Here is a 17,641-nt window from a genome sequence, read left to right as displayed (position 1 = left end):
CCTAAATTAAAACTTTAGAGGTTAAGGGCGATAAAACATTTTATCGTAATAATAAAATGGAAACGATATGGCTTTTAACTTTCCCTTCGACGCCATTTTGGATTTTATACGCGTAATGGTTGCTCTATCCTCTGCCTCTAAGCAATAGCGGCAACCATTACACGTCATAAAATCCAAAATGGCCGCGCGCGGAGATCTAAAAGCGAAAATCTTTTCCTTCTTTTGTTACCATTTAATTTTATTTCTCCTTTGTGTCGTAAAATTTTGAGCTAAGACATTATTCCAAATTATTCATCAGCAACTTGTCGTAGAAGAGTGGGGGTTTCCATTAACTTATTTCGGCGCGATTATCCTTTATAGCCTATACTCGTTCTCCTAACTGGCCAGGCTTTCATTCCCATCCAAACCCTACCTGAGATTCGCTGATCCATGACAGCTGTTCACAAGCTAATCCGTTGTTGCTTTCACTAGCTCTCTTTCCAATAAGGTAAAGCACGGATTGACAACAAAAGAGTGAGAAAAACGTTAGTAGCTCCTTCTTAAAATTAACCATTAACCTAGTCAAATATATTTTTCTACAACTCTGCCGGAACTTTGACGAATACCTTCCTTCCCTTTGGTAAGAAAAGAAACCTAATTTAGAGTAGTACATATAAATAAAGATTTGAGTTTAGGCTTTCGGCAGGGACTGAGTCAATAACCCAAACCATGTTTCTCGATTTATTGATCGATGTGATAAAAACAAAGTGACAAGGGGTGAGCATTGACAAATAACTGCCGCAATTCGGCAAAGGGACATTTTCATGTACATTGTCACGGTAAAATAAATTTGCGATCCCAAAATTTTGCGTACTGATGTCTGGAGCAATTACGTTTCACATAATGGCGAGCTGCCTCGTGCCCATGGCGTCGCTTCTTGGTTATGCTTGCATGGCACGTCCCAATCCCCCGCTTCCTCGTCGAAACTGAACGACGACAGTCTGGATACGGGACAGCCTCTCGAGCTCGTTTTTGCGCGCTTTATCACCTTCTTGTATTAACAATGGTTAATGCAAGCAAGTCGGCATGTTCCTTTGTCTTAATAGCGGTACATGAATACAGTGAACCTGTTGCTTAGGATGACATCATTGCAATATAATTTGCAGTAGCGAGAGCGTTCGCGTCCCATTAAGGTCGCGCAGGACCCTTGCTCATTAATATATTCATTAGCCAAATTTCTTGTTGGAGTGCGATCTTGCAAAGCTTTAATTCACTTCATTTTGAATATCGATTCCTCTAAAATTAAATAAGGATACTCAGGGATGATGGAATTACATCATGATTGTCCTTTTACTGAGAGATGACCGTTGATGTTACAAGCCCTTAAAAGTTTAACTGAAGATCATGCGATTTTGTGTCCAAGTTTTCAGCTAGCACAGCGCACCAAATTACATGATTATATACCCTGGTGATAAATCGTAACTTCTTCTGTGCTCCCACTAGAACGAAATTTTCGATTTCAAAAACTGCTATAAGTTAATGGCTTCTAAGAGAGTAAAAATGTGAAATCTAAACTTTGAAACATGCTATCTTCATTTTGAGAAGGAAATTTAAAAATTCGCTCTAGCCAGAGCATAATAGAGTACACCAAGTTTATGTTCCTCGCGAATCAACTCTTGAAATTCTATATCGGCGGAGAAAACTTGGACACAAAATTGAAGGTTTTGAGGCTTCCGAAGACCTTCATGAACTTAACATAACATGACTTATTTCAACTCGAATTGTAGAGTAGCCTGACCTTCCGAGTCAATGTTTACAACAACGTGTGATATATTCAAAGCTGTGAATCTATTTATGATAATTCTCTATGTTCCAGCGCACGTAGCACAAAGCTGAGAACAATTACTAGTAATTACTTGTACAAAAGAGTTAAAAAACAAACATTGTCATGAATATTTCGTTTGTTGTCGGCTTCAGTCGTCCGGCAGTTCGTGCATACTCTTTAAATAAATACATACTAATGATTGCAAGGGTCCTGCGCGACCTTAATGTGACCCGGGTTCGATTCACGGACCTGGCGTCATATGTGGACATGGTTGAGTTTGTTGTTGGTTGTCGTCTTTGCTCCGAGGGTTTTTCTCAGGGTTCTTCGGTTTTCCTCCCTCCACGAAAACCAGAATCAGTGGGATTACGAAAAGCCACTATGTGGAAGATGCAATCTTCAAATTTTATCTTTTCATTAGTTTTATTTGTTTTATTAAAAAAATCTATAACAACCCTTAAAATCAAACTATTAAGCAAAATATCTAGAAAAGCAGCATTACAGTTCTGAAAGAAGCATGAAAAATTATTTTTGTCTCGAAAATCTAAAAAAAATCTTAAACTGTTTTCCTTCTCAAGTTGCTGTTTTGTGTTTGAATAGGTGAGAAGATCAATGGGTAACTGCTCGTCAAATTGGTTTTCCATTGAAACAATGGAAACTCTTTATTATGCATACAGTGGACTAACACACATTGTTCAGCTACCCCTATCGTTCTTTTTTACTACGACGTTTGGACACAGTAAAACTAAACCCCCAGCCCGGTCATAAGTGGATTGAGTTTGCTGTTGGTTGGTCTCGTCCCTGCTCCGAGGGGTTTTCTCTGGCTTCTTCAGTTTTCCTTCCTCCATAACAAAAAAAAACACTTCTAAGTTCCTTTTTCGATCAGGAAAAAGTGGATGAATAGCAACTGTGCGGAAATGCGGCTGCAAATTCCCACTTTTTAAACTTTATTTTGAAAATGGAAAGATAGAAAAAACCTCTTCCACTTATGACTTTTTTCATTTTTTCTGCATTTTTTTCTCTCCTTTTCTTTTATCATGTTATAGGCTTTTGACAGTTGCCTTAATTTCCACTGGAAATAAACATTTTCATCCAATGCCATTTTTAACTAAACGTTTCCACGGTAGGGCAAGTCAAAATTGAATCGAGAGGAGAAATTCGAAGGTTTTGATTGCGTGTCTCTCTGACACAATCAATTCAACTTCATAATACTCGTTTAGGAATTGCCTAAAAGGCATCTTTTTAGTTAGCGAGAGTCTGGATGGGGCTGCTGGAATCTCGCGGGTTCTTAGTAAAATTTTCGGCGATTTCTCAGCAATCAGTAAATTTTGCAGACCTCAGATCTCAATTATCAGTTAAAAACGCGCCATTTGTCAGGTGACAGTTTGTTAAAATTTCGACCAATTGCCATACAGCTATTGGTTAAACCTCGTCCAGACCCTTTGCTTTAGCTAATTACTCAAAATAGTTTCTCGCGTGAAAGGTGATGACGTCACTTCTGGTAAATGGACCATGCCCCCTCAACTTCGGTTTTACCTGGGTAGTTAAGAAGTTATGGGTAAAGCTGAAAAAAAAATTAAAACTTCTGTGAATTCCTCAGCGACCAAATTAACTTTTGTATTGCAGTTTATAATTTAGTTGCGCATTCTCTACCCGCATTTTGCACTCGTCTTTGACCGACCAGAATCCAGCAATTTTAAGAAAATATAATTGCAATTACAGCGTAGTCCTCGTAATCGACTTATTATAACGGTCGAGCCAGTTTGAGCGGAAATAAAAGACAGACGGTTCAGGTGGAAGAAAAGCTAACAAGACATTCTTTAATGATTCAACTGTTCGTTTATTGTATTTTTTTCCCTCTACAATCACAATGTATCATTACCTCGTCACTTTTTATGACTCTTTTTCTTACTAAAAAATCGTAAACACCATTCTATATTGGTCTACTTGAAAATTGACTCATTTTATCTCTTTTGTACCAGTTGTATGAAAATCACGACAATCTATGAAATCACTGTTCAAGCTTTTCTTGTTGGGCCTTTGAAAACCACTCAGTAAGGCAGTCTTCCGGTTACTTGGTACACACGGCGCATGTCAACTCACGGCCATGAACATATGGACGACACGGGAGTGCGGCCGGCTGACATTGTCCTTCCACGGGGTACAGCAAGGCACCATCTTTGCCGGCTTGGCTACCGGGGACATACTCTGCGTCCTCGTCAACACAGATGAAGTCGTATCCCTTCTTGTGACCGTAGTATCCAGTCATTAGGTACCCGTGATACTCTTCGGTCCAGCCAGATGGACAGTCATTCCGTGCGGGCATCATTAGCATTGAGCCACGTGACTTGGCAAAGCAGACAGCGCACGGTGCATCATGGTTATGGAGGTTTTTCTTAAATGGGTTGAAACCACTGACCTCATACTCCGTGCTATAAACGTATCCAGAAGATTGCCGGGCGTCATTGTACTTGTCATACTTTGGATTGTGTGGCAGACAGAGATAGTTTACTCCGCCACCAGTGTGAGTGTAGTGCTCGCCGCCTATTAGACCTAAATAAAAAACAAAACAAACTTCATTTCTCAACAAAATTGCCAAAAGTATATTCGTACAAAAGTTTTAACAATTAAAATTGTTACGAACTACGTGAAAATTACAATTGTTATTTTGTACTTGTACTGCTTATTTTTTTTCCAAAAAAGGAGACGAAACCTAGATGGCTTGAGAACATCGGACCACATGACAGGGCAATATTATATTTCATTACGCTTACTATACGTATAACTGTATTAAACAAAGTTCTCCCGATGAACTTGCTTTTAATTCTATCACACAAATGATTCTGTATGTGGACTATCTGTGTCAGTATCGTAATCATGCTTCCCCGTTGCGCAGAGTTTATGTTAATTCACTCATTTTCAAACCCTATGAAAGACGACTACCCAATAGCCAGTCTCTACCTTTGTAAACAATTTCAGCACCACTAGGGCATGTGGTCCTTCCCCAGCGAACATACTTCACACCAGACGTCCCATTTTGGCCTTTTTCACCTTTAATTCCCTGATTTCCTTTAGGCCCAGGAGAACCAGCTTGTCCCGGCTCCCCTGCAATACAACATAACGATTTAAGCTTGGATATATCTTACTTATTTACTTTGTCAACAGTGTTTACTTTGACATTTGGCAACAAATGACAAGCTTAAGATATTTTAGTAATAATTTTTGGATTAACATTGTAGCTTGTAGATTTTAACTTACATTTCGATTTTTAATTAGGTTTTAACTAGATTTTAAATTAGTTATTGTTTATAGTAAAAAAAAAAACTATTACGTGTCACCCTGGTTAAATAAAGTTTGATTGGTCGATTGATTGATTGATTGATTGATTGATTGACTGATTGATTGACTGATTGATTGATTGATTGATTGATTGATTGATTGATTGAAAAGCAATGATGACGGTTCGGCCTATTGAGCAGACCCGCGTCAACGTTCTTACAATGACATTCTACAGTAGCCTCTGTGACGGAATGTTTCTTGTCTCCAATCTCTTCTCCCCTTTCTTCACTAGTCTCCTTTAGTAAAAAACAGTTGAACTTTTTTTAAGGGGTTCTGGCATTTAGCACTTTTAAATTAATTTTTCGAAGGACGTTTCGCTTGTTCCTTGCCTACTCGCTTTGTAAATGGACTCATTCTCATATTATATTGCAAGCTTTAGCCAAAACAGTAATGATGACGAAATTTCCGCAAGTTTAACGAAGCATAATTTGGTGATCAGCATGCACTTATCCCGCCGTTAATGGCAATTTTTTCATTTGCTCTAAGTGTTCCATTACATTAATACTTATTCAGTTTTCCTTAAAAAACATGAAAAAAAAAAACAACAACAACCATGAAAAGCAGGACAAAAAAACAGAAGGAGCAAAGAAGCAGGCTTTCCATCAGATGTAGCTGTAGTAATATCTGGTAACAATTGTCCCCTTTCTCCTGGTTATTTAACCATATGCTCATATGCTTTATTCTAGCTTTTTACTATTTCTTTTCTGCTTACCTTTTGGTCCAGGCGGTCCTGGCGGACCTATCAAGCCCTGTCCATTATTTCGGCTGTCCCGCCCTGAAAAAGGAAAAAAAAAGGGAATCACACGTCACATTCATATGCACAACAGTTTTTTTTATAAAATTTTTGCGTTGAAAGAATACAAAGGTATTGAAACTAGAAATAACAGAATTCTCCAACTCTTATTCAAGACTGGGCGCTTATTTAGTTTTCACCATTTGTAGCAAGTAGTACGTTTATTTTGCAAGAAAACAATATATAATAACAAAACGTGAAGATGTACCAAAGCTGAATTTTACCTGTTCGTTGAAAGTTTCTGTAAAATACTAAGAAAACTCGGTCTTCGGGATAGTCTCTTAGGTAGTACTTAGTCAATTTCAATCTCACTTTCAATAATATTAACCAATGCTCTTTTTAGGGGGCTGGGGGTGGGCGCTTATTCGAGGCTGGCGCTTATAAACTTTTCCTACCTACAGGGTGGGCGCTTATTTAAGGTGGAAGCTTATTCGAGGCTGGGCGCTTAATCGAATAAATACGGTAACTAAATTCTCCAACTCAAAATCAATTTTGTTGTTGAAAATAGAAGAAAGATTAAGCTACTTCACGGTCTTAGCTAAACTTGAATATTTTATTGACCCCTTGTAATTTTAACATTTCTCCTGATCTCGTTATTAAAACAAAAGCATATTTTTCAATGCCTTGACAGCATGTACAAACCCAGAAGATAGGCCAAGAACCACGAACCACTTGATTTGGGTTTCAGAAGCGCCTCAATCCTGTTTATGTAAAAATAAAAATAAAATATTTGCCTCAAATAGAATTAGCCGGTAACTACCTCGACTACTGAGCTGAAATAATCTAATGCAGCTACAACTAATAGACAAACTGCACTGCAGGAATGATAAAACCTTGCTTGCCGTCCATCAGGGGTAAAACATTGATCGAGCCACTGTTTCAGTTTTCATTTTATCAATTCCAGTAATTCGCAGGCCTAACTTTAACAGCTTCAATGCAAAATTATTTTCATTTTCATCAGTAAGATTATTCATATATACGTAGAAAATATAAATACAACTTCTTATGCCCAGAAGAGAAATGTTTTACACTAACTGATTCTGTTCCGCTTTGTTTAAAATCATTAGCTTTAACGCACATATTAATTGGTACTGATTAAAACTACTGCATACGTACTTTTTCTCCATGGCTTTCAATCGTTCAAGAATCTCCGTGATGTTTGGGGACGCATAAGTTTTCACTGATTTTCTCTCTCGTAGTGGGATGAGATGTTTTTCAGCACCTCCATTACCGTCGATGGAGTTGTGCTCTCCTTCTGTACGCAAACCTTCAAGGCAGTGAATGTTTTGAAAGGCAAACAACACTGCCACCAACACAGCCACGAAATGCAGACCGACGCGCGATGTGGAAAATTTCATAGCAGACTGAAATGCTCGTTTAGTTAATTCGTGCTGCTTGAAGGAAAAAAACGTTACCACCTCGCAACTACAAAAATTGAAAGGTGCAATGGAGATCAAAGCCTTTCTTACAATGACGACTCAGATATGACACGCGATATGAAATGTAAATAGCGATCGACTGGGTTCGAGTCTGCCCCACCCCCCTTTTAAAGCTTTACACCTCCGGTTACGGTAATCAAGTTAAAAGCAAATTGTATATAATGTGCCTCAGCGCAGACACTTATGGTATGGTCAAGATTAATTTAACTTGAGGATGATAAGTTGGGTGGTTTTCAAAATCGAACGGGAAGATACGCACGTAAATTTCGCACTTTGTGCTCGTCATTAAGTGCTCCTTGTCGATAATAAACTGTTTGTGTAAATATGCACTTTACAGACTGACAAAACACAACAGATTCTTGAGAAAATATACCATCTGTTCCTAGTGAAAGTTTACTTTTCATTAAAATAGCGAACGGTTTTATTTTTATATTATTACTAAAGTTTTGGTTTAAATGCGACATAAACTTTGGCATTCTAAAGGTCGGTTCTGAATAACATAAAGAGAAAAATAAGTTAGTTGGAAAATCTGATAAAAAAAGATTGTAACACTTCATTTTGAGTATACATGGATGAGTTCTCGGTCTTTGTTTTGCCAGGCTGGTTATAATATATGACAACACAAAGTGAACGATCAGCAAAGTAGGAAAGCTGATAAAATATTTGTGTTAGAACAGTCCCTTAATTTTAGCAACCACACTAACGAGATCATTCTCTTGACAGGAACGGATCAGTCATTTATTTTATAATTGTTTTCTTTTACTTTAAAGATCGTTCTTCTGATTCCGCAACACACAGTGGCCATTTAAATAACCGCCTCAAACAATAGAACACAAAACGCGTATCCACAATTGCATGCGTTTCCTAAAAAAGCGAGGTAACAATTCGTGACCCAAAAAAAGAAAAGTGATATTGTTTACTAATACTTAAAAAATTGTTGTCAAAAAAGTCAACATCAAGTGTCATTTGCTCTAGACAATCACAGCACGAAAACCACTCAGAAGCTTCGAAATCAGTTTCTATGGAAGACTGAAAAGACTACTGAGGTTTAAATGAAAGCTGACCCGGAAAATTTTTCTGCTCGTTTGGGCATGTGGGGTTTGTCCGTGCTCATGATATGCTCGGCTTTTCTGAATTGTACTTTACACGGTCCAGTTACCATTACTAACCAAAACAAGGACGCAGGCGCCATAGCTAAAATTGTTCAAACAATTGACGAATATTAATAACCATGTGCCCAAGCGCGCGACTTCAAAGAAAAATTTTGCAAATAAATGTGATCAAAGCAAGAGAAAAAGAGGGTTGGTCAAAGCAGGAGCCATAATGTAGGAAGTAGACCGTAAGTGCGAGATCGAGGTTGTCCCTATGATAAGAGGCAATTTTGCCACTTTTAGAAGAATTTGCGCCATCTTCGACGTCAGAAACCGCGCGAATACACGCAAAACTACGCGGGTTCTCGCGTGGATCCGCGTGGACGGTAACCGAACTCGCATTATCAGTGTCACGTGAATCGTGAAACCATTCGAGTCTGCGCGAAAAGTTGAGAACGAAAGAGAAGGCAGTCAAGTTCTGTGAAAACCTCAAATTTTGTATGGACAATATCGTATACTAAGCTGTGCAACTGTGTCAAACTAAATCCATCTCCTTGATGTAAAGCACACTATTTACTACCTCTGCAACTGCTGAAGAAGTTTTCAGGATGAAATGCACGATATCCAGAGCAAAGTGTCCGTGTGATCTGAGATCAATGATCCAATTTTGGATTTTCCCAAAGAAACGCACCACAAAATTAAATCAAAAAGGTCTTTAAAATTACAGTCAACAGAAAGAGCAACTGCATCTGTCTTCTATGGATTAGTTCGATTTGGACAGTAACTTCTTAAAAGTGGCGAGATCCTCAGCCTGGCGGACATCAATGGGTAAATCATTGTAAATTCGTCGTATCGTATCACTAAAAGAATGTTGAAGCCATGATGTTGAGAGGCTTTGTTGTTCTATTTTTGTACCAGAGCCACGCAAGTTATACTTATCAAAAGTCTGTATTTTAAAAACATGTTTGTTGATATCTAGGGCCGTCGTTTTTTAGGCATTTAAACAACAAGACTAGGAGATAAAAAGATTCTGCGATACTTCAAAGATTTAATACCAACTACTTTTAAGGCATCGTCATAGCAATACGATTTCGTTAAGGGATTGTTGGAATCATTTCTTTTCACTTTATGAGGATCTGAATGGCCTGGGGAGCTGGAATCTCGTTCGTATTGCACTTTATAATTCAATTTGGCCTTCTATATCCGCATTTTGCCCTCGTCTTTGACCAACCAGAATTCTTAATTAATTTTAAGTTAATATTATTGGAATTACAGCGTAGTTCTAGGGGTCTGCTAATCATACCAGTCTCGAGTTTGTTTACTAGTACTGGAATTAAGGACCGAGGGTTTTGGGGGGGAAGAAAAGCAAATAAGAAGTGAAGCAAACACGACATTTTTTTAATAATTGAACTCTATGTTTATTGTATTTATTTCCCTCTACAATCATACATATCATCATCTCGTTACTTTTTTTGTTTGTTTGTCTCACTAAAAGAAATCAACAACCCTTATGCTCTTTGTTTATTTGTAAATTGATTCATTTTACCTTGTTTCTAATAGTTTAATGAAAATTACGACAATCTATGAAATCATTGTTCAGGTTTTTTTTTCTTGTTGTTGTGGGCCTTTGGAAACCACTCAGTCTTCCGGTCACTTGGTACACACAGCGCATGTCAACTCGCGGCCATCGACATATGGGAGACAAGGGAGTGAACCACAGGCTCCTTGCACGGGATACAGTAACGCACCATTCTTGTCGGCATGGCTTCCAGGGACATACTCTGCGTCCTCGTCAACACAGATGTAGTCACGCTGCTTCTTGTGGTTGTAGTACTCAGTCATCAGGTACCCATGATACTCCTCGGTCCAGCCAGATGGGCAGTCATTCCGTGCGGGCATCATCAACATTGAACCACGTGACTTGACGAAGCAAACAGCACACGGTGCATCATGGTTATGGAGGTTTTTCTTAAATATGTTGTTATCGCTGACTTCATACTCAGTGCCATACACGTATCCCGAGTTTTGCCATCCATCTTTGTATCTGTCATACTTTGGATTATTTGGGAGACACAGATAGTTTACTCCACCGCCTTGGTGAGTGTAACGATCACCACCCATTATACCTAATGATTTCGAAAGAAGTTGGACGTTATACTTAGAAAATTAATGTCCAAACACGCGTTTTAACGTTTGTTTTGCATTTTTAAGGATCAGGCATTCCTTTTGTAGAAAATGTTCAGTTTAGATTAAAAAATATATCTACAAGGCTAAAAATGATCACCACTTTGAAACCAAAAAACTGATGTTTTCGACTTAAATTAAAAGTCGTCATCATGGTCAGCAATGATAATGATAATGACTCTGCTAATGACTTAATTTAAGTAAAAAACGTTTGTTTAATTTTGTTTAGCCATGTAAATGATTATTTAAGTTGTAACATTGTCTACCTTTCATTTATCTGCGGTGTATTCAGTCCTTTACACTAATACACTATCATCCTTTTTTTTGCATAATATTATTTTAGTTATACCAGATGTATAGAACAAAAAGCTTTCTTCTTTGTTTTCAAATTTACCCATTGTAAAAACACATAAAGAAATATTTGACGTTAGCCAATTCCTACCTTTGTAAACAAGCTGAGCACCACTAGGACATGTGGTTCTTCCCCAGCGAACATACTGCACCCCAGACTTTCCATCTTGGCCCTTTTCACCTTTGGTTCCCTGTGGTCCAGTTCTCCCAACAGCTCCCCGTTCCCCTTTAGGTCCAGGAGGGCCTGGAGCCGAAACACTTTTACCAGGCTTCCCTGCCTCTCCTGCAATATAACAAAGCTAGCTGCTAACCTTAAACAGATTAACGGTGTTCTAGCTAATAGCATTCTGGAGTGATTGTAAACTCGTTTGCTCATCTTTTGCGCATCCTACTCTTTGGATGGGGACAAAAAGGCTTTAGAAAATCAGATATAAGATAGACGACTGGTTATGACGGGTCATGATATGGATGTCACCACTATACGGCGCTTTTAACTGCAAATCTTTATATGCTCTGGGTGCATGTTACTTGCTGCTGAGGGTATTTACTAGTTTTTCAACTACAGCTATAATCCTTCAAGACACAACAAAAAATAGCTGACACTAGTGGTTTTCATCGCTATTTATGAAACCGTTGTTTTGTTCAGCATGAACGATTTGGTACCACTCCTTCTCTACCCGACAAATGACGCCTTGCACTTCAAATACAAACATGGTGCTTGCTGATTTACAAGATGAGCTGTTACGATATTATTTCGCCATGGACAACAAGTTAAGGAAACGAAACCTACATCTTACTACAAGGCTATTGCATCTTTTGCGTCAAATCTACAGTTGGGTGACAAACGACGTCTTAAACAGAACGGTAAGTTCGATTTTTATACGATCAGTTACAGCCTCCTTGTGTGGTTTTGCCTACCAAATTTAAACAACAATAGGATAGAGTTAAAATGTGCCCAACCCTAACCCTAACCCTAACCCTAACCCTAAACCCTAACCCTAACCCTAACCCTAACCCTAACCCTAACCCTAACCCTAACCCTAACCCTAAACCCTAACCCTAACCCTACAACCAAATTTGGCCAGTCGGAATGATATTGTTGCCTTTCATGACAACATTTATCCAGTTGCTATATCGTGACACACTATTTTTCTTAACAACAATAAACCATCGACATGTGTATTATAATAGAAAATCTTTTCTCAAAACACTTAATTGCATTCTAAGTTGTCTTTCTTATGCAATGTCCAAATCTACTTTCAGTGCTTATTGTGGATTTTAAGGATGTTCACTGAACTAATCAACAGCTGATCATCTGAACAGTCGGTGTTACACTGTATGTAATAAACCCATACAAAATAAGGTAAGTTTTACGTAAACTTCAAAATGTTCACAAATTCCTAAAATTCGCAGTTTTGTAGAGAGCCCTCCTTGACACATGTGTTTTCTTCTCTTGCGGATTTTGCAAAATTTCGCGATTTTCGCAGATTTCGTAAAATTCGCCGTTTCGTCGAAGACCCTCCTTGACACTTGTGTTTTCTTATCTTGCGGTTTTTGCAAAATTTCGCGATTTTCGCAGTTTTCACAGATTTCGTAAAATTCGCAGTTTCGTTGAGGGCCCTCCTTGACACTTGTGCTTTTTTATCTTGCAGTTTTTGCAAAATTTCGTGATTTTCGTCATTTTCGCAATTTTTGCAGATTTCGTAAAACTAGCAGTTTCGTCGAGAGCCCTTTTTGTCTTCTTCTCTTGCGGTTTTTGCGATTTTCGAATTTTTTTTTACAATTTTCGCAGATTTCGTAGAATTCGTAGTTTTGTCGAGTGCCCTCCTTGACACTTGTGTTTTCTTCTCATGCAGTTTTTGCTAAATTCCGTGATTTTCGTAATTTTCGCAATTTTCACGGATTTCGTAAAATTAGCAGTTTCGTCGAGAGCCATTTTTGTTTTCTTCTCTTGCGGTTTTTGCGATTTTCGAATTTTTTTTTATAATTTTCGCAGATTTCGTAGAATTCGCAGTTTTGTCGAGTACCCTCCTTGACACTTGTGTTTTCTTCTCTTGCAGTTTTTGCTAAATTCCGTGATTTTCGTAATTTTCGCAATTTTCACAGATTTCGTAAAATTAGCAGTTTCGTAGAGGGCCTTCTTTGACACTTGTGTTTTCTTCTCTTGTAGTTTTTGCGAAATTTTGCGATTTTCGCAATTTTCACAGATTTCGTAAAATTCGCAGTTTTGTCGAGGGCCCTCCTTGACACTTGTGTTTTCTTCGCTTGCAGTTTTTGCGAAATTTTGCGATTTTCTTAATTTTTGCAATTTTCACAGATTTCGTAAAATTCGCAGTTTCGTTGAGGGCTTCCTTGACACTTGTGTTTTCTTCTCTTTCGGTGTTTGCAAAATTTCGTGATATTTGTAGTTTTCGCAATTTTCGTAGATTTCGTAAAATTCGCAGTTTTGTCGAGAGCCCTCCTTGACACGTGTGTTTTCTTCTCTTGCAGTTTTTGCGAAATTTTGCGATTTTCGCAATTTTCACAGATTTCGTAAAATTCACAGTTTCGTTGAGGGCCCTCCTTGACACTTGTGTTTTCTTCTCTTGCGATGTTTGCAAAATTTCGTGATTTTTGTAGTTTTCGCAATTTTCGCAGATTTGGGAAAATTCGCAGTTTCTTCGAGGGCCCTCCTTGTCACGTGTATTTTCTTCTCTTGCAGTTTTTTTTTTGCGAAATTTTGTGATTTTTAAAATTTTCGCAATTTTCGTTGATTTCGTAAAATTTGCAGTTTCGTCAAGGGCCCTGCTTTACACTTGTGTTTTCTTCTCTTGCAGTTTTTGCGAAATTTTTGTCTAGTGTGTAGCTACTGCCATTGATTACCTTTTGGCCCAATTTTTCCAGGTGGTCCAGGTGGCCCTTTCATGCCTTGCCCGTTATTTCCACCGTCCCGCCCTAAAAAATATACAAAACAAGAATAGAAAAGAAAATTAATAAAAGGCAGATATTTTGACTTACATCATTTTCTAAACCAACAAAATGCCATTTAACAGTTTCTCGTGATATATTCATCCCTTGCGTCAATTATTTGGTGCTTTTGTTAGATGTTACTTTTGGCAATTGTACGGTGATCATGGCCGTGCATTTCTTAACTTACCTTTCCAGGAACAATTGGACTTAATATTAATGGGCTCAGCCTTAAAATACCCTTAACTTAATAATTTATCTATGTCCTGAGATAAACTTCAGATTTTTCTTGTTGTGGGAGCAAAATGTCAAAATTCAAAAAGGCAGTCCAATCACTGTCTATCGTGCACATACCTAAAAGATAGGCCAAGAACCACGAATCACTTGATTTGGGTTTGAGCAAGGCTTCCAGTCTGTAGATTCAGTAGAAAAATGATAAAAGCTGGTGATTTGGTAAACAACAACTAAAAAAATACATCGTGAGCAATGACAGGAGCAACTACAAGGGAAAAAATTACAGCAGCGTGTAAATAAAGAAAATTAGGAAAATTGCTTCAATCAGAAACTAAACTAAACACTCTAAAAAGCCAACAACTACCAGCAACTACACAAACTACAGTAACTGACAACGTGATTATAAGACTACACTAACTAAAGAACGTGCTTATAGGAGAACAACTGTGGATACTGTAGCAACTGGTTCATACAGATGCAACTCAAACTGCAGCTATTTTAAAATCCTTAGAAGCTAAACTCAAAATGGAGACACTTCACAAACTACAGAAACTACACAAAGAACAGTATACATAGTGAAGAATGAATAAAACTTTTTGTGAAATGTGCTCTTTGTATGTCGTGTGTACTGAATTCTATGAAAGGTTTTGTTAATTTGTACTATAAGAGCTTGTATGGATTCTAGATAAACTGTGAGAAAAATACCCATTACTATCATTGAAAGCTATAATAAAGATTAAAACCATACCTGGTTTCACTTTATTGTCTTTCTAGTGCTTTATCAAGCCATACGCGCGATTTTAGTTTCAACGGTCTGTCACGAGTATACAATGTACATCCATACAAACTCTCATAGAATGCTTTGAACATGTTCTTACATAAAAAGTAGTTAACACAAATTTAGGCTATTTAGGTTCTTGATAGGTTTCATAGTTGTTAATATAACTTTTAGTGGTATTCGGCCTATTATTTGTGTAAAATGTGCATACCGCCCAAGTGTTTATGTAAAAATAAAGTACTAATCATTTAGAACATGACATTGTATACATGTACAGTAAAGTCTTGCCCAAACCCATTTTCCCAGAAGTAAATATTTTAAATCAATTTTAGCAAATAAGAACCTATTTTTAAATTTCAGGCTAAATAAGTACTTATAAAAATGGTGTATAATTTGCAAATTTTAGCCTTACAGGTACTTAAATGTTAGGTTCTTACTCGCGGGTTTTTACTATCAGTTCAAATTTCAACAGTATAAAATTAAATGCGCGCGGTTAGCCCTAACGTAACGTTAGATGACTCTTACATGAAATTTAGAATGGTAACTTTTTAATACTTTTGAACAGATCAGGTTTAAGCTTTAATGATAAGTACTGTTAAATAAAAGTGACTTTGAAAAATATAGGCCATAACAATGAAAATCAGAAAGTCTAGGAGTCATAACAAATGAAAATGAAAAAGGAATACATCTTTATCCCATTTCGTTGTTTATTTCACAGCTATATTATCGTTCGTCTATACAAAGTTTCTTACATTTTCTATTTATGATTCCTTGAAAGATGCATCACACAAAACGTTCGAAAGGATGACTTAATGGTAAAGTAATTAAGTGACAGAATTGTGAAATATATTTTTTCCACGCGTAAAATAATTTTTTCGTCATGTATCTAGTTATATTGTTCTCCGATACTTACTTTTACGACTTTTTAACTTCAATGCGAATCATGCTCAGTCAGTAAGACCTTTATCAGAACTTCTCATCATTAAAAATGCCTTATGGATTTTTTTTTGGGAACTGTTCACGTCGTTAAGTTACCGTTGAGCAAATTTGAAAAATAAAATTTACTTACTTTTTCTCCACAGCTTGCAGTCGTTTAAGAATGTCCGGCAGGTTGGGTGTCGCATTATTTTTAACAGCTCTTTTTTCTCGTGACTCTGGATGTTTTACAGCAACTTGATCTTCTCGACGCAAACCATCACGGTTTTCGTAAATGGCATGGATGCTATGAAAGGCAAAGCACATCACAAACACAGCCGCGAAAAGCAGGCCGACGCGAGAGGCAGAAAATTTCATAGCGAAATGAATAGGCTTTGAATCGTTTGGGCAATTTGTAACTCTTGCAGGAAAAATAATAAAACTTCTCTTCAGCTTAAGAAAGCTGTAATGAAAAGTAAGGATTAAGTCTTTGTTACATATGAGTCATCGGCGAGAATTTTCGCGTTTGCTACCTCCATTACAATAACAATAAAAAATAAACTGTTATCAATATTTAGATACGTGTGATTCAAGGGAGGCTTACGCTTATTAATTTGTCATTATTTTCATTAGAAAATAAGCAAAGGGATGTCCGATTTTTCAAAGATAAGCTGAAGCAAGATGTAGTCGAGTCAGGTACGGTTGAAAAATCGATCGGTAATATTTTTGAAGTAGAATTGGAGACTAGGGGAAAGAATAGTCACGCCACTTTTCAAAACTGTTTTGACCTCAATTGTAAAAATTGTCTAATAATAATCAAACATTGGCTTCTCGTAATTTACATGTAGTGCGTGACAATATTTCATATCACATCACTGTGTATTACCATGGAAGACAAACTTTCGATGGCGGCAGATATTATCCCGTTCCGTCAATCAGTGAGCTCTTAGTCGATTCTGTCAGAGTACAAGCTGGAATTTGCGATTTAACTGTCTTTTTGAAACTGAAACTTATTTGGGACGCCGGATTGTTGACTGCTGTATCAGTGGAAAAAACCTCTAAAAGAGCGTAGTGGTTTATTCATGGAAGGCAAACAAATCTGTAACAAGGTACGTAAGTCAGTGCTTTATTCTATTATTTTTAGGTCGGGTGTAAGTAAGAAGTTGTTTTTCACTTCATGAAACACCTGGTGACGGTGACTTTGTCGAAAATGACCTTTTTTTTTTTACCGAACAACTGAAACACGTGTGTTACGTTTTCGAAACAGACTCTAGCAAAACAGAACAGGTATTCGGAATCCTTTTTGACTGAGCTGGCAAAATTATTTCCGTAAACATACATGTTCCATGACATACTTCGTTCTACCGTTTACATAGAATCGTGCGCGCGGTTATTGCTATTAGCAAGCGTTGTTGCAGTCACACGAGCAAGCATCTTTTTCAACATGGCGGCGGTCGCGACAAAAAATCGATTAGTGTGCGGCAAGCTGATGGCGCGACAAATTTTGATCTGATTTGACCCCCATTATAACCCCCCCAACCAATCATTAATTTCTTTACTAATATTTCTTGTCCTTGCGTTATCTGAAATTAAACAGAAAAACAAAGATTAAATTATTCGTGATGGACAGAAGCTGAACGCTTTATGCATTTCTGGGTTCAATTTTTTACTGGTTTATTTCCTCTTTTTTTTAATAAATAAGCTATTATAATGCGGTCTAATGTTCGCCTAAGATTTAAGTGACTTTCACCCTTATTTTGGCACTGATTC

At 37.5% G+C, this 17,641-nt stretch overlaps 2 protein-coding genes across 2 annotated transcripts; both read right to left on the bottom strand.

Annotated features, from left to right (window-relative positions):
• Positions 1-3,834: 3,834 nt before the first annotated feature.
• On the bottom strand, positions 3,835-7,795 carry LOC144649295 (uncharacterized). The gene is made up of 5 exons (XM_078508770.1): positions 7,050-7,795; positions 6,576-6,634; positions 5,853-5,915; positions 4,763-4,906; positions 3,835-4,354 (listed from the first exon to the last, which is right to left on the bottom strand). Exons 1-5 carry the CDS (start codon positions 7,289-7,291, stop codon positions 3,873-3,875), a joined length of 990 nt encoding a protein of 329 aa, XP_078364896.1. The 5' UTR covers positions 7,292-7,795; the 3' UTR covers positions 3,835-3,872.
• A 2,027-nt stretch (positions 7,796-9,822) lies between these two features.
• Positions 9,823-16,317, bottom strand: LOC144649285 (uncharacterized). The gene is made up of 5 exons (XM_078508758.1): positions 16,026-16,317; positions 14,299-14,357; positions 13,861-13,932; positions 11,090-11,281; positions 9,823-10,589 (listed from the first exon to the last, which is right to left on the bottom strand). Exons 1-5 carry the CDS (start codon positions 16,247-16,249, stop codon positions 10,114-10,116), a joined length of 1,023 nt encoding a protein of 340 aa, XP_078364884.1. The 5' UTR covers positions 16,250-16,317; the 3' UTR covers positions 9,823-10,113.
• Positions 16,318-17,641: the final 1,324 nt, after the last annotated feature.

Source organism: Oculina patagonica, chromosome 4, assembly GCF_052425735.1.
Source record: "Oculina patagonica isolate OP01 chromosome 4, crgOcupat, whole genome shotgun sequence".
Classification (NCBI taxonomy): domain Eukaryota; kingdom Metazoa; phylum Cnidaria; class Anthozoa; order Scleractinia; family Oculinidae; genus Oculina; species Oculina patagonica.
The sequence above is the reverse complement of the archived record's forward strand: the minus strand, read 5'-3'. Positions and strand labels throughout refer to the sequence as shown.

What these genes read in the sequence shown, in the direction of transcription:
- LOC144649285 (XM_078508758.1), bottom strand. Translation starts at nt 16,249, where the DNA reads ATGAAATTTTCTGCCTCTCGCGTCGGCCTGCTTTTCGCGGCTGTGTTT. An exon ending in GTTCTTGGCCTATCTTTTAG is followed by an intron (nt 13,933 to 14,298) that starts GTATGTGCACGA and finishes TATATTTTTTAG; the next exon opens with GGCGGGACGGTGGAAATAAC. An exon ending in TGCTCAGCTTGTTTACAAAG is followed by an intron (nt 10,590 to 11,089) that starts GTAGGAATTGGC and finishes CGAAATCATTAG; the next exon opens with GTATAATGGGTGGTGATCGT.
- LOC144649295 (XM_078508770.1), bottom strand. Translation starts at nt 7,291, where the DNA reads ATGAAATTTTCCACATCGCGCGTCGGTCTGCATTTCGTGGCTGTGTTG. An exon ending in GTTCTTGGCCTATCTTCTGG is followed by an intron (nt 5,916 to 6,575) that starts GTTTGTACATGC and finishes TTCCTTTTTCAG; the next exon opens with GGCGGGACAGCCGAAATAAT. An exon ending in AGGACCGCCTGGACCAAAAG is followed by an intron (nt 4,907 to 5,852) that starts GTAAGCAGAAAA and finishes GTTGTATTGCAG; the next exon opens with GGGAGCCGGGACAAGCTGGT.